We start from the raw sequence: 16,904 nt of genomic DNA, 5'->3' as shown, positions 1-16,904 counted from the left end.
AGCAATTACAGTTCAGAAGATGTATATCTAGTAGTTTGGTGAGCTTCCTGAAAAATGATAGATGAGGGTAGTGCAGTGGATGTGATCTATATGGATTTTAGTAAGGCATTTGACAAGGTTCCACACGGTAGGCTTATTCAGAAAGTCAGAAGGCATGGGATCCAGGGAAGTTTGGCCAGGTGGATTCAGAATTGGCCTGCCTGCAGAAGGCAGGGGGTTGTGGTGGAGGGAGTACATTCGGATTGGAGGGTTGTGACTAGTGGTGTCCCACAAGGATCTGTTCTGGGACCTCTACTTTTCATGATTTTTATTAATGACCTGGATGTGGGGGTAGAAGGGTGGGTCGGCAAGTTTGCAGACGACACAAAGGTTGGTGGTGTAGTGGATAGTTGAAGATTGCAGAGAGACATTGATAAGATGCAGAAGTGGGCTCAGAAGTGGCAGATGGAGTTCAACCCGGAGAAGTGTGAGGTGGTACACTTTGGAAGGACAAACTCCAAGGCAGAGTACAAAGTAAATGGCAGGATACTTGGTAGTGTGGAGGAGCAGAGGGATCTGGGGGTACATGTCCACAGATCCCTGAAAGTTGCCTCACAGGTAGATAGGGTAGTTAAGAAAGCTTATGGGGTGTTAGCTTTCATAAATTGGGGGATAGAGTTTAAGGGTCGCAAGGTAATGATGCAGCTCTATAAAACTCTGGTTAGGCCACACTTGGAGTACTGTGTCCAGTTCTGGTCGCCTCACTATAGGAAGGATGTGGAAGCATTGGAAAGGGTACAGAGGAGATTTACCGGGATGCTGCCTGGTTTAGAGAGTTGGATTATGATCAGAGATTAAAGGAGCTAGGGCTTTACTCTTTGGAGAGAAGGAGGATGAGAGGAGACATGATAGAGGTGTACAAGGTATTAAGAGGAATAGATAGAGTGGATAGCCAGCGCCTCTTCCCCAGGGCACCACTGCTCAATACAAGAGGATATGGCTTTAAGGTAAGGGGTGGGAAGTTCAAGGGGGATATTAGAGGAAAGTTTTTCACTCAGTGGTTGGTGCGTGGAATGCACTGCCTGAGTCAGTGGTGGAGGCAGATACACTAGTGAAATTTAAGAGACTACTAGACAGGTATATGGAGGAATTTAAGGTGGGGGGTTATATGGGAGGCAGGGTTTGAGGGTCGGCACAACATTGTGGGCCGAAGGGCCTGTACTGTGCTGTACTATTTTACGTTCTATGTTCTATGATACCATATTGAGAGTATCCTGTCCTCTTCTTCCGGACTCTCCCGGTCTCTCCAGAGTAAATGTCTCCACTCCGCTGTTGGCTGCTACTTCTCCTCTTGCTCCACCTTGTCAAGCAAAGGTGGCCAAAGTATGAAGCACACAACACCACAGCACACCAGTGTGATGTAGGAAACTCCGACTCCTGATACTGCTGACAGCAAAACCTTACCTCCAGCAGGCCTGCTGTGATTCAGCTTCAGATTTAAGTATACTTATTAATCACATGTACAACATACAAGGAAGTACAAGCAACACACATGAAAGTTGCTGGTGAACGCAGCAGGCCAGGCAGCATCTCTAGGAAGAGGTACAGTCGACGTTTCGGGCCGAGACCCTTCGTCAGGACTAACTGAAGGAAGAGCTAGTAAGAGATTTGAAAGTGGGAGCGGGAGGGGGAAATCCATAGTCATAGTCATACTTTATTGATCCCGGGGGAAATTGGTTTTCATTACAGTTGCATCATAAATAATAAATAGTAATAGAACCATAATAATTAAATAGTATTATGTAAATTATGCCAGTAAATTATGAAATAAGTCCAGGACCAGCCTATTGGCTCAGGGTGTCTGACCCTCCAAGGGAGGAGTTGTAAAGTTTGATGGCCACAGGCAGGAATGACTTCCTATGACGCTCTGTGCTGCATCTCGGTGGAATGAGTCTCTGGCTGAATGTACTCCTGTGCCCACCCAGTACATTATGTAGTGGATGGGAGACATTGACCAAGATGGCATGCAACTTGGACAGCATCCTCTTTTCAGACACCACCGTCAGAGAGTCCAAAATGATATGAGAAGACAGGATGGGGAGGGATGGAGCCAAGAGCTGGACAGGTGATTGGCAAAAGGGATATGAGAGGATCATAGGACAGGGGGCCCAGGGAGAAAGAAAAGGGGGGGGGAACCCAGAGGATGGGCAAGGGGTATAGTGAGAGGAACAGAGGGAGAAAAAGGAGAGAGAGTAAAAGAAAATGTGTATATAAATAAATAACGGATGGGGTACGATGGGGAGGTGGAGCATTAGCGGAAGTTTGAGAAGTCTATATCCCTTTGCCCATCCTCTGGGTTTACCCCCCTCCCCCTTTTCCTTCTCCGTGGGCCTCCTGTCCCATGATCCTCTCGTATCCCCTTTTGCCAATTACCTGTCCAGCTCTTGGCTCCATCCCTCCCCCTCCTGTCTTCTCCTATCATTTTGGATCTCCCCCTCCCCCTCCCACTTTCAAATCTCTTACTAGCTCTTCTTTCAGTTAGTCCTGACGAAGGGTCTTGGCCCGAAACGTCGACCGTACCTCTTCCTAGAGATGCTGCCTGGCAACTTTGATGTGTGTTGCTTGAATTTCCAGCATCTGCAGAATTCCTTGTGTTTGCGTTTTTAAATACAAGGAAGTACACTGTGTTAACCTAAAGATGTGCAGAGGACAGCCTGCAAATGTCACCACACATTCTGGCACCAACATAGCATACCCACAATGTTCAGCAGAACAACCCACTTGGAGTACTGTGCTCAGTTCTGGTTGCCTCACTATAGGGAGGATGTGGAGGCCATAGAAAGGTTGCAGAGGAGATTTACAAGGATGTTGCCTGGATTGGGGAGCATGCCTGATGAGAATAGGTTGAGTGAACTCAGCCTTTTTTCCTTGGAGCGACGGAGGATGAGAGGTGACCTGATAGAGGTGTATAAGATGATGAGAGGCATTGATCATGCGGATAGTCAGAGGCTTTTTCCCAGGGCTGAAATGGCTAACACTAGAGGGCACAGTTTTAAGGTGCTTGGAAGTAGGTACAGAGGAGATGTCAGGGGTAGGTTTTTTACGCAGAGTGGTAAGTGTGTGGAATGGGCTGCCAGTGACGATGGTGGAGGCGGATACGAAAGTGTTTTTTAAGAGACTCCTGGATAGGTACACGGAGCTTAGAAAAATAGAGGGCTATGGGTAACCTGAGGGAATTTCTAAAGTAAGAACATGTTCGGCACAGCTTTGCGGGCCGAAGGGCCTGTATTGTGCTGTAGGTTTTCTATCTTCCTATATTTCTAACAACAACAGCATCAAAACCAGCCTCTTTCCTCCCTCCCTCTCACACATACACACTTGCAGACACAGGTCTTCAATCACTGGGTCTCAACTACTGGACCTGCCACTTGGGTTTGGCACAAGGTTCCTGGTGGGGTTTGTGGCTCAGCTCGTGTGTCTGAAGCTCTCAGCAGAGGGAGTGACCCCACGATAACCCATTCCACATAAAGTCCATGTCTTGCGGCAGTGTCAGGGGTAGCTGGGGACTGGCTATGAATGAAGTAGTCACAGGAGCCACAAGAGGTCTTCGTTTGGTCTTTTGCCACCTGCCATTTAGAGGGTACTGTGCTTTCTCATGAAGAGGTGTATGTGTGTGCTGGGAACAGAAAGAGCTGTGGCCACACACTCGCCTACGTTTTGGGAAGCTTGCAGTGGCAGCCGGCATTGTTGGCAGCCGCTTGTGCCAGTGGGCGGTAGTAGTAGCAGGTGGAGTGTGGTTGTGTGCATGATAACGATTGGCATGCCGTGATACGTGCCTATCTGCAGGCTGTAGTGCGGGGGAGGCAGTGGCGAGGGTGATGGTGAACTTGACTTTTAACTGAGAGTACAGCACGCATAAGTGTCAGAGCTTGTAAAGGGTACAACTCCTTCACAGGCACATCACGGTTTTCTTACCCATCCAATTCATTTACAGCTTGATTCTGCCAAGCATATGGGCTGTTCTGGGCTGGGAATACAAAGACTTTGTATCTTCACTGCTACAAATTTAAAAATTTTTTTGGATTTAGAGATGCAGCACGGTGGGCCAGCTGGTGGTGCAATGATGTCGGCAACAGACGCGGGAGCAGAGGTTCCCCGGTTCGAAACCAGTCGGGTCCGCTCCCGAGTACGCTTTCCATCCGTGCCAGGTTGACTGTTGAGATCGCAACTCGACCTCGTAAAACAAAAGGGAAAAATACTGCGAAATGTCTGTGTGAAGAGTGACGAGCCACACAGTCTCTCTCTCTCGATCCGCACCTTGTAAAAAAAGCCATGAAAAAGACATCATCACAGACGCACACACGGATGCACGCACGCACACGCAAACGCACAGATGTGCACGCACACGCACAGACTCACATGCACGCAGGCACACGACAAAAAAAAAGATGCAGCATGATAACAGGTCTTTCCAGCCCAATCAACCCACTCTGTCCAATAACACCTTGTGACCAATCAACCCCCACCGACCAATAACACCATGTGACCAATCAACACCCACCGACCAATAACACCATGTGACCAATCAACACCCACCGACCAATAACACCATGTGACCAATCAACACCCACCGACCAATAACACCATGTGACCAATCAACCCCCACCGTCTAATTACACCATGTGACCAATCAACCCCTACCGACCAATAACACCATGTGACCAATCAATCCATACCGTCCAACAACACCTTGTGACCAATCAACCCCCACCGTCTAATTACACCATGTGACCAATCAACTCACTCTGTCCAATAACACCATGTGACCAATCAACCCCCACCGACCAATAACACCATGTGACCAATCAACACCCACCGACCAATAACACCATGTGATCAATCAACCCCCACCGTCTAATTACACCATGTGACCAATCAACTCACTCTGTCCAATAACACCATGTGACCAATCAACCCCCACCGACCAATAACACCATGTGACCAATCAACCCACTCTGTCCAATAACACCATGTGACCAATCAACCCCCACCGACCAATAACACCATGTGACCAATCAACCCCCACCGACCAATAACACCATGTGATCAATCAACCTCCACCGACCAATAACACCATGTGACCAATCAACCCCCACCGACCAATAACACCATGTGACCAATCAACCCCCACCGTCTAATTACACCATGTGACCAATCAACCCCCACCGACCAATAACACCATGTGACCAATCAACACCCACCGACCAATAACACCATGTGACCAATCAACACCCACCGTCTAATTACACCATGTGACCAATCAACCCCCACCGTCTAATTACACCATGTGACCAATCAACCCCCACTGACCAATAACACCATGTGACCAATCAACCCACTCCGCCCAATAACACCATGTGACCAATCAACCCCCAACGACCAATAACACCATGTGACCAATCAACCTCCACTGCCCAATAACACCATGTGACCAATCAACCCACTCCGCCCAATAACACCATGTGACCAATCAACCTCCACTGCCCAATAACACCATGTGACCAATCAACACCCACCGACCAATAACACCATGTGACCAATCAACCCACTCCGTCCAACAACACCTTGTGACCAATCAACCCCCACCGTCTAATAACACCATGTGACCAATCAACCCCCACCGACCAATAACACCATGTGACCAATCAACCTCCACTGCGCAATAACACCATGTGACCAATCAACCTCCACTGCCCAATAACACCATGTGACCAATCAACCCACTCCGCCCAATAACACCATGTGACCAATCAACCTCCACTGCCCAATAACACCATGTGACCAATCAACACCCACCGACCAATAACACCATGTGACCAATCAACCCACTCCGTCCAACAACACCTTGTGACCAATCAACCCCCACCGTCTAATAACACCATGTGACCAATCAACCCCCACCGACCAATAACACCATGTGATCAATCAACCCCCACCGACCAATAACACCATGTGACCAATCAACCTCCACTGCGCAATAACACCATGTGACCAATCAACACCCACCGACCAATAACACCATGTGACCAATCAACACCCACCGACCAATAACACCATGTGACCAATTAACCCCTACCGACCAATAACACCATGTGACCAATCAACCTCCACTGCCCAATAACACCATGTGACCAATCAACCCCCACCGACCAATAACACCATGTGACCAATCAACCCACTCCGCCCAATAACACCATGTGACCAATCAACCTCCACTGCTCAATAACACCATGTGACCAATCAACTCACTCTGTCCAACAACACCTTGTGACCAATCAACCCCCACAGCCCAGTAACACCATGTGACCAATCAACACACGAACTGTATGCCTTTGGAGTGTGGGAGGAAACGGAAGCACCTGGAGGAACCCACGTGTTGAAGGGGAGAACATACAAACTCCTTGCAGACACTGGCAGGATTTGAACCTGGTTTGCTGGTGCTGTAATAGCATTATGCAAACTGCTGTGCTACTGCGCCACCCAAAAATACCTTGAAAAGTTTGAAGCACCAGAACTGATCAATGCGTGTTTTCACATGACGACAGCAGAAACCGATTAAACTGACCTCTCCAGGGCTCCCAGACTTGGTTCTGCAGCCTTAGACTTTGCTGTAGCTCACATTCAGTGGATGTAGGTACAATAGGGAACGGAACGGCTGCAGAGCCAGAAGCAACAAAGTAAACACGATGAATGCAAGGGATGGTTAACAAGTGAAGCTCTCCTCTGCTTGTCAGATGAGGTTGGAAGGGGTGCAGCAAGTTATGGCATAAGCACAGGAATAAGAACAAGTGGAACAGTAGTGTAGCAGTTAGCACAGCGCTATTACAGTGGGGGTTCAATTTCCACCACCGTCTGTAAGGAGTTTGTACATTCTTCCCATCACTGTGTGGGTTTCCTCCGGATTCCTCCAACATTCCAAAGATATACGGGTTAGTAGGTTAATTGTTCATATGGGCATAATGGGGCAGTGTAGGCTCGTTGGCTGGAAGGGCCTGGATCTCTAAATAATTGCTCAAGTAAATAATTTAGGTTATAATGATGGGCAACAGAACCCTTCTCCTCTTAACCCACACAAGTTGCAGGTGCCATTAGTACAAATCAGCAATGAAGCATATGGAACAGTGCCGGGGATCTAGAAGTTCTGGCTACTTGTACCAGGAGAAATCCCATGGCCTAGTCATCAGATTTGTGATAGCAGATACCTACATTGACAGCATTAAGGTCACCAGGATGGGCAACCCTTCAACAGGAGGGCATCGTTACGATTAACTGCAGGAGGTCTAAGCAGAACACCATTACAGTCAACAGACAAACACAATCCTCTACACAAGCACTCACTCACGTACACACACTGACATCTGTGCAACCAAGTAACCTATTTACAGACATTAAAAAATTCATACTCATGTAAAAGTACATATTCATCGACCTACTTATGCCGAAAGGCTCGGACAAAGTCTACACACAAGCACTGCACGCAAGTCATAAAGTTATAGAATCATAGAGTACAGAAACAGCACAGGCCTTTGTCCCATCTAGTCCATGTTCAACTATTCCCATCGACCTGCACCCAGACATAGTCCTCCATCCCCCTCCCTCATCCTCTGAGTGAGGAAGTTCCCACTCACGTTCCCTTTAAACATTTCACCTCTCACTCTTAACCCATGAGCTCTAGTTTTAATCTCACCCACTCAACGTCAGGGGAAAAAGCCTGCTTGCATTTACCCTTTCTATACCCTTCATAATTTTATACACCTCCATCAAATCTCCCCTCATTCTCCTACACTCTAGGGAATAAAGCCCTAACTTATTGAATTCTTCCCTATAACTCAGGTGATCAAATCTTGGCAACATCCTTGTAAAATGTTTCTGTACTCTTTCAATCTTATTGATATCTTTCTTGTAGGTAGGTGACCAAAACCGCACACAAGATCCCATATTAGGCTTCACCAATGTCTTGTACAACTTCAACATAACATCTGAACTCCTGTACTCAATACTTTGATTTATGAAAGCCAATGTGCCAAAAGCTCTCTACGTTTCTATCTTCAAAGTTGCTGGTGAACGCAGCAGGCCAGGCAGCATCTGCAGCAACTTTGATGTGTGTCACTTGAATTTCCAGCACCTGCAGAATTCCTGTTGTTTACGTTTCTATCTTGCTGAGACTCCACTCTCAAGGAATTAAGGATCTGTATTCCCAGATCCCTCTGAACTACTGCACTCTGCAGTATCCTACTGCTCAATGTGTGAGACCTACATTGGTTGATCCTCCCAAAGTGCAACACCTCACACTTGTCTCCATTACATTCCATCTGCCATTTTCAGTCCATTTTTTCATCTGGTCTACATCCTGCTGCAAGCTTTGATAGACTTATTCACTATCCACTATGCATCTAGTTCAGGTGTAATCCACAAGTTTGCTGATCCAGTTAACCACATTATCATCCAGATCACTGATATAGATGACAAATAACAACAGATCCAGCACCAATCCCAGCAGCACACCACTAACCACAGGCCTCCATTCATGGACTCCATGTTTCTGATTGCTGCAGATGCTCATTTGAAGTGGCTGCAGGTTATACCAATGAAGTCAACCATCTCAGCAAGGACTCTCCCCACCTTGAGGACGATCTTCACCAAAAAATGGCTTATCAGAACAGATTGTGAGTGACAATGAACCACAATACATGTCAGAAGAATTCCAATTGTTCATGAAGAAAAATGGCATCAGACATTTCAAGTCAGCTCCTCATCACCCAGCAATGAATAGATTAGTTGAAAGGTTTATCCAAACCTTCATGTAGTGCGTTAAAGCGATGGATATGGAGGGAATTTCTCTACAGCACAAGGTGGACATCTTCCTTTTTGTGTATTGGAACTCTGTTCGTGAAGACAAATCAAACACCTGCAATGCTGTTCATGAGCAGGAATCTGTGATCTCGCATAGACCTCCTGAAACCAGATCTACAGGGGGATGTGCAGAATAAACAGTTCAGCCAGTTGCCAAGTGAAGCAGCAAGGAGCTTCGAGGTTGAACAGGAACCCCTAGCGTGTGATAACCGAGAAGACAAGTGGACACCCGATAGGATAGCTACAAGAACTGGACCACTGATGTACACGGTCGGTGTTGGAGATCAGACATGGAGACGTCAGGTGGACCAGATACTGGATGTTCAACTGAAGATCACACCTGAGTCGACTGCATCCAACAAGACGGACAGGTTACAGTCACCAGACTTACCTCTCAGTGATGATGTCACTAACAGCAATGTGACACCAGAAACCGAGACCTGATTCCACTTCACAGGTCCAGAGGCGCTATCCTGAAAGAAACAGAGCGCCACCCAAAAGACTAACCCTTTAGAACTGTGAAGTTAGCTATGGATTGTTATCGTGAAAGTATGTTTATTTGAATATGGTTTGTGAAAGGGAAGTTGAATGTTTCGTACATAGACAGTTTTATATTGCATTAATCTAGAGGGGGAGGAAGTGTAATGTATGGATCTATTACTTTTTAGAGCAATGATCCCCCCCTTAGTGCTACGTATTGATCTGTTGTCTGCGCATGTGCTTTGTTCTCTCCCTTTCACTGCAATGTGAATACACCAGTTAAAGCTATCTCCCGTGTGCATGTTTTTGCTTAATCGATATGTAGTTGTGCACAGACACAACAATACACAACACAGAACGTTAGTCCCACCACGCTCAACCTTTCGATTCCAGTTCTTCTATGTAGACTTAACAACATCTTTCCCCACAACCACTCCACCATCTGTTCTGATGGTCTACTTCCCATCCTCCTGCAACTCCAGTTTAAACCCTCCCCCAGCCCTGCTATCAAACCTTCCCAGAAGGACATTAGTCCCTCTCCATTTCAGGTGCAAACTGTCCTTTCTGTGCAGGTCCCAACTTCCCTGGAAGCCCAATGATCCAAAAATCTGAAGCCCAGCTTCTTGCACCATCTCCTTAGCCACATGTTAAACTGTATTATCTTCCTGCACCATCTCCTTAGCCACATGTTAAACTGTATTATCTTCCTGTTTCTGGCCTCACATCCACATGGTACATGTAGCAAATTCAGAGATCACAACCCTGCAGGTCCTGTCCTTTAACTTAGCACCTAACTCCCTGAACTCACTCTGCAGGACCATGTCAGCCTTCCTACCCATGCCATTGGTATCGAAGTGGATTACAGCCTCCCACTTAAGAATACTTTGAACTAGATCTGAGATGTACTGACCCCGGCACCCAGGAAACAACATACTATCCGTGAATTTTGTTCATGAGTACCCAAGTACAGCTTCACTGAACTGCTGTTCAGTACTGCTGACCATAATCAGATACATTTAGCAGGAAGAGGTCACCCAGCCCCTCAATCCTGCTCTACCATTCAATAAAATCATATCTGATCTAACGCTAGCCTCGGCTCTACATTCTTGTCAGCCTGGGTAACATTTCAGCCTGGTTTTTCAACACTCCCGGAACCATGACCTTAAAAAGTATTCAAAAACTCTGTTCCCACCTCCATTTGAGAAAGTGCATTCCAAAGACTCACAACTCTGCCTGTGTTGACCTGTTAAAGGTACTGAGTTTTTTACGCTAACTTTGCGTTGAGAGGGTGAAAGGGTTACATTAAGAAACTAACCATATTGCACAGTATGAATGGATCAGGTCAGTTCAACTCTCTGGATCTGTGCTGTTTGCTGACCTCCGCAGAACACTGTATGTATGTTAACTGCACATACATACGCAGTTCTGACTATACGGAAACACATGTGCAGGGTTGTCATTTGAAACTTGTTTTTCTCAGTAGCGAGCTGAGGCAGTGCTCGCGTACCAGCTGAACAACTGCCAAACCCAAAGCAAGAAGCTGATCTTCACATATGGCAGGAGATAGTTGTGCTGAGCACAGCAGTAGTTGGCCGTAATGAACCAGCTGCTTCACTGTGACACTGTCCTCCCCACAAACCACACTGCTTAAAATGAGATCCTGCTTCTAACAATACATAAAGATAATATTTACCAGCACAGAGAGAGTGTGAAAGTTGAGGAGAGATGGTCTGAAGATCTTACTTTGAATATATGATGTTAAGTAGCTGAATCCCAGTGTAATCTCCAATACAGACTGGACTGTGTTAAATGTAAGAAGGATATGGTCTAATTGTATCATTTGTTTCTGCAACAGTCCTACTGATGTGGATTGGAGAAGTATTTGTGTTCAGTGTGCCAAGGTTTTTTCCCCCAGTTCAAATGAAAAGATCTCCAATTTGAAATTTTAACCATCTCTGTCACTTCCCACATGCTGACTAGCCCAAGACTAACTCAAATGTTTCCCAGATTTCCAGCATAACCAATAATCTGCAAACTATCCTCAACTCTCTTGTCATATAATTTCTCCTGCCCTCCATCTCTGACAGACCAATCCTCTTACAGACCAGCTGGCAGACCAATCCTCTGATAAACCAACTCTGATCATATAATCTCTCCTGCCCTCCTTCCTCACCTTGTCCTTCTCTACTCCCTCACCTTGCTTTCCTTTAGAAAACCCATTACATCTGTAGCCTTACCTACTGCTGATGAAAGCATTGCCCAGTCTCCCTCCTCCCCTATTTACTGCATTGCTTTCTCTGAATTACATTAGTCCCTCTATCTTATGCTCAGGCTGACTTCTGACCTCACAGACCTGTGGAAACGGCCTCTGGGGCATAAACAGTAATCTGGACTAATTGAGTGCTTTAATAAATTAGAGAAAATACAGATAGACGGGGAGCATGTTTACTCTCCACTGCTCCCACACAGGCTGAATGTTCTGTGCAGTTCTAGAGGGAAACGTTGTAGAACCCTACGGCATGCAGTGCAATTAGGCCATTTGGACAATCAAGTCTGCTCCACCATTCCATCATGGCTGATTTATTATCTCTCTCAACCCCATTCTCCCCATTCCTCATAACTTTGACACCCTGACTAAACATGAAGTTATCAAACTATGCTTTAAATATACCCAAATGATCTGACCTTCACAGCTATCTGTAGTAATGAATACCACAGATTCACCACACTCTGGCTAAAGAAATTCCTCCTCATCACTGTTATAAAGGAATATCCTTCTATTCTGATGCTGTGCCCTCTGGTCCTAGACTACCTCACTATAGGAAACATTCTCTCCACGTCCACCCTATCTAGGCCTTTTAATATTCAATAGCTAGCAATGAGATTCCCCCCTTAATCTTTTAAATTTTTAGCAAGATCCACGTATATTAACCTTTTCATTCCGAAAATCATTCTTGGGAACCTCCTCTGAACCATTTCCAGTATCAGCACACCATTTCTTAGATAAGGGCCCAATATTGCTCACAATACTCCAGATGTAGTCTGACCAATGCCTTATAAAGCCTCAGCTCAGATCCTTGCCTTTATATTCTAGTCCTCTCAAAATGAATGCGAACATTGCATTTTGCCTCCCTTGCTACTGACTCAAAGTGCTGATCATGCCTCCTTTACACCTGTGTTCCCATAGAATTTTACACAACCTTAGGATGATAGAGGAAGAGTCAAGAATGATGAATAATGCAGCAAACTGGAAAACACAGTTTTAGGGTAGAGGAGAGATGAGCCTTGAGAATGGTGCCAAGGTAGAAATGTGTTTCATTCCCTGAACAAACTTCATTTCCTCTCATTGAGAGCAAAAGTTTCCATTAAAGCAAAAGTTCTAAATATCTATAAAACAAAAACGTTTGTAGCCTTCAGTTCCCAGCGGGGCTATACGTGGGCTGATCCGGGAGAGGTCAGACTCCCTCACACAGTTTGAATATTCTTTATCTTGGATTCTTTCCAATGGCCCGTGTCCAGGTCGTGGGATTCAACAGGGAACAATGGGCAGCCTGGGCCTGCCAGGGTGAACTGCACTATGATCTGGGAGGGGTTTCTCCTTTTCAGAAGAAAAGCTGTAGCTGGATTCCTGTCAGTACCCTGTGGGAAACTGGAGATGCTTGTGTGTAAAGCCAGGTTTTTTATCCCCCTATCTAATCCACCGACACTGGTGCTGTGAGAATGTTTTATTGAAACTGAGAGCCAGTCATCCTGATTTATACAGGTGTGTAGATTTTATATAAACACGGATAGCTTTTTGGAAACACACACAAGTTCAAACAACACAGATAGTATGTACAGTTCTGGTTGCTTCATTATAGTGCAAGTTTTAAAAGAGGATGCTGAGGAGACTTACTAGAATGCCGCCTGGATTAGAGAGATGTCTTACAAGGAAAAGTGTACAAGGTGATAAGAGGAGTGGATTGAGTGGGCAGACATACACCCAGGGAGGAACTGGTTAATACGATGGGGCACAATTTTAAGGTGATTGGAGGAAGGTATAGGGGGGAATTTCAGGGGTATTTTTTTTTACACAGAGAGTGGGTGTGTGGAATGACCTGCCGGGATGATGGTAGAGGCAGATACATTAGGAGCATTTAAGAAACTCTTAGATAGGCACATGGATGACAGAAAAATGAAGGGCTAAATAGGAGGAAAGGGTTAGATTGATCTTAGAGTAGAGTTAAAAGGTCAACCCAACAATGTCAGCTAAAGGGTCTGTACTGTGCTGTAATGTTCTATGTTATTTTGGACAACATTCCTTTCACCACTACCCCCCCTTACCACCCCCACATCAGCGTGACCAAAAACAGATTCCTATCAAGTCTCTGAGGAATTGGCTGTTGACTCCAGACGTAACTACTGACCTCACTGCACTTCCTTGAACTTTAACAAACAAAGCTATGGATGTGAAATTCACATTGCCGAACACATGCAGCCTGGAAAACACAGTACCACGAGCTGCTGCCTTCAAACGAACCTTGTCACTGTCAAGGTGGGTGGAAATATCTTTGCGAGAGGTTGGACTGCTGTACCTTCGACCCCGTATGAGGTAGATGTGTTGCTGGTTCCATGGGCTGCCAGTGTGGTCAGGTCAAAATGACCATCACAATTCTGGTCTGGATATCCTGCTGTGGGGGTGGGGGGCAACTTCTCAGTCACCAAAGTCAAAGGATGGTTGTTGGGTGTCTCCTTGTAGCAGGTGTAGGGATGCTTGATCTCAAAATTGACCGTGTGGTGACCTTGCACCTTATTCTCCACATGCACTGGACCTTCTCTGTGATTGTAACACCTTAATCTCCATTCTGTTTTCCTTTCCCTTGTACTACCTCGGTGAATGTAACGACGGGATCAGTATGAACGGTACGCCAGACAAGATTTTCACTGCACCTCAGTACACGTGACAATAATAAACCAACTTACCAATTTACATAATACTCCACTCTGCCTCACGTGCTGAGTGAGTGGCTGGCTGTTTCCTAGCAGCTCCCATCACTGCTAGTGGTGTCCCGGCTGGTCATTCTGGCCAGAGACTCCAATCAGACGATCCAGCAGTGCCAACAGCAGACTGGACAGTAAATCCAGACTACTGATGGAAATGGTTAAAGGTGCAAAACTGTGATCCACCTGGCTGAGAGCTGAACAGCTCACTTCCGTCTCAAATCTTTGTATCAGAGCCAGTCATGGTCAGATCCATTGATGTCATACTAGTGTTCTCCTTTGGGCCTACAGGAGAACCCAAAGGCAGGCTGGTGGATGTGGTAGATACAGGCCCTAGAGAACATTCAGGAACTAAAGAGGCACTATGTAAGTTGAAGAACTGTGAAGCCCCAATTTGACTCTCCAATTCACTGGTGCAAAGTACCCAAGGAGAACATCAAGAAATTCTTCCGTTTCAGAATGGCTCAAAAAGCAAGGCAAGAAGAAAGTTAATCGTGTCAACTCCTGAAAGGTCTGCAAAACCTTCTCTTCCTGCAGTTGATGGTGGGGGGGATGGATGTGAGGTGAAGAGCTGACAAGCCTTGGAATCCCCGACCCCTGATAAGATTCTGAGCCGGGGTCCCCTCCATGGAGCAGGTTGAGATGCGCTCAATGCAAGGGAACACACCCTAAGGTCTTAATCCCACAAGATGAGGGACTTAGAAGCCCTGTCAGCTTCTAAAACACTGAGATATTTGTTTCTCCCAAACGAGGCCTCATGGATGGCAAGAGTGTGCTCTATGTTCACACGACAGAACCAAGACGGTCAGGACCAAACATCCCTATGGACATTAAAAAAAAAGTCATGCACTTTCTCTTACGTATATTCCTTGTGTATGCATTTTTATAAATAAATCTTACTTTAAAATTATTAAGAAAAGCAATCTTAGTTCAGGCCGCAGCCACCACAGTTGGACAACTGGTACAAGTGTGCGTGTTTGGCTGGCTCCTGTGACCTGCACTGTAATTCCACTTTCACAATGACCAGATGCAGTCAGGCTGGTGGGGAAATCTCCAACAGCAGAGATTCACCTAACTGCTCACAAAGAAACTATACATTTTCCATTTGATGTAGGAAGGCAAAGTTGTAATACTGACCCCCAGGCAATCGTCCCTGCACTTCATCACACACCGAAACTATTGAGGGATATTTCCAGCAGAACTTGCACTTCAAGTTAACCTCACTTACAATAATTGGTTAGGGCATTTTGAAGTTCATGACACATTCATTCTTGTAATTCCCTCATCCAAGATTTCCTTTCTTACCAGGAACATGCCGGGAGTTACGTTGTGTCGCTCAACGAGCAGAGCAGATCCTTGACCTGTGTGGTCATTTGCGGTGTTGATATCATACTTCAATATTCTGAATGAATCGAGTCGGCTCTGATTGTAAACAGGAAATGCCATTAGACTCATTGTATGTAACATCATCACAAAGCAATTTGTCTGTCAAAGGGGTGGTTTTTCTGGAATGGTTTTGTTATTATCCGGCAATCTGCATTTAAATAACACCTTCAAAAAGTCAAGAGCCTTAGATATACAAGGAACAAACAAAGCCAAGGAAAGAGAAGTTGGTTGGCAAGGTAAGTTTAATAGAAATTCAGATGCAGTGGGAGTGAGAGAGACAGAGGGAGAGCAAGACAGAGAAAGACAGAGAGACAGAGTGACAGAGAGAGAGAGAGGGAGTGAGTGACAGAGAGAGAGAGGGAGTGAAGAGAGAGAGAGAGGGAGTGTGTGAATGACAGAGAGAGAGAGAGTGAATGAAGAGAGAGAGAGAGGGAGTGTGTGAGTGACAGAGAGACAGAGAGTGAATGAAGAGAGAGAGAGAGAGGGAGTGTGTGAGTGACAGAGAGACAGAGAGTGAATGAAGAGAGAGAGAGAGAGGGAGTGTGTGAGTGACAGAGAGAGAGATGGAGTGGCAGAGAGAGAGTGTGAATGAAGAGAGAGAGGGTGTGTGAATGACAGAGAGAGAGAGTGAATGACAGAGAGGGAGTGTGTGAATGACAGAGAGAGAGAGTGAATGAAGAGAGGGAGTGTGTGAATGACAGAGAAAGAGAGTGAATGACAGAGAGGGAGTGTGTGAGTGACAGAGAGAGAGAGTGAATGACAGAGAGAGAGGGAGTATGTGAGTGACAGAGAGAGAGGGAGTGTGAGAGTGACAGAGAGAGAGAGTGAATGACAGAGAGAGAGGGAGTGTGTGAATGACAGAGAGGATGTGTGTGAGTGACAGAGAGAGAGTGAATGACAGAGAGAGAGGGAGTGTGTGAGTGACAGAGAGAGAGGGAGTGTGTGAGTGACAGAGAGAGAGAGAGTGAATGACAGAGAGAGAGGGAGTGTGAGAGTGACAGAGAGAGAGAGTGAATGACAGAGAGAGAGGGAGTGTGTGAATGACAGAGAGGATGTGTGTGAGTGACAGAGAGAGAGAGTGAATGACAGAGAGGGAGAGGGAGTGTGTGAGTGACAGAGAGAGAGATGGAGTGGCAGAGAGTGTGAATGAAGAGAGAGAGGGTGTG

The 16,904-nt window shown here is 46.0% G+C and overlaps 1 protein-coding gene across 1 annotated transcript in view; it reads right to left on the bottom strand.

Moving 5' to 3' along the window:
• LOC134359156 (uncharacterized protein C3orf20-like) overlaps positions 1-16,904 on the bottom strand; it is a 42,560-nt gene that overhangs the window by 23,218 nt on the left and 2,438 nt on the right. The window contains exon 2 of the mRNA XM_063072105.1: positions 15,658-15,774. Within this exon, the coding sequence (XP_062928175.1) occupies positions 15,658-15,774 (117 nt within the window). The remainder of the gene's footprint in view (positions 1-15,657; positions 15,775-16,904) is intronic.

The sequence above is a fragment of the Mobula hypostoma genome, chromosome 20 (assembly GCF_963921235.1).
Source record: "Mobula hypostoma chromosome 20, sMobHyp1.1, whole genome shotgun sequence".
Classification (NCBI taxonomy): domain Eukaryota; kingdom Metazoa; phylum Chordata; class Chondrichthyes; order Myliobatiformes; family Myliobatidae; genus Mobula; species Mobula hypostoma.
The sequence above is the reverse complement of the archived record's forward strand: the minus strand, read 5'-3'. Positions and strand labels throughout refer to the sequence as shown.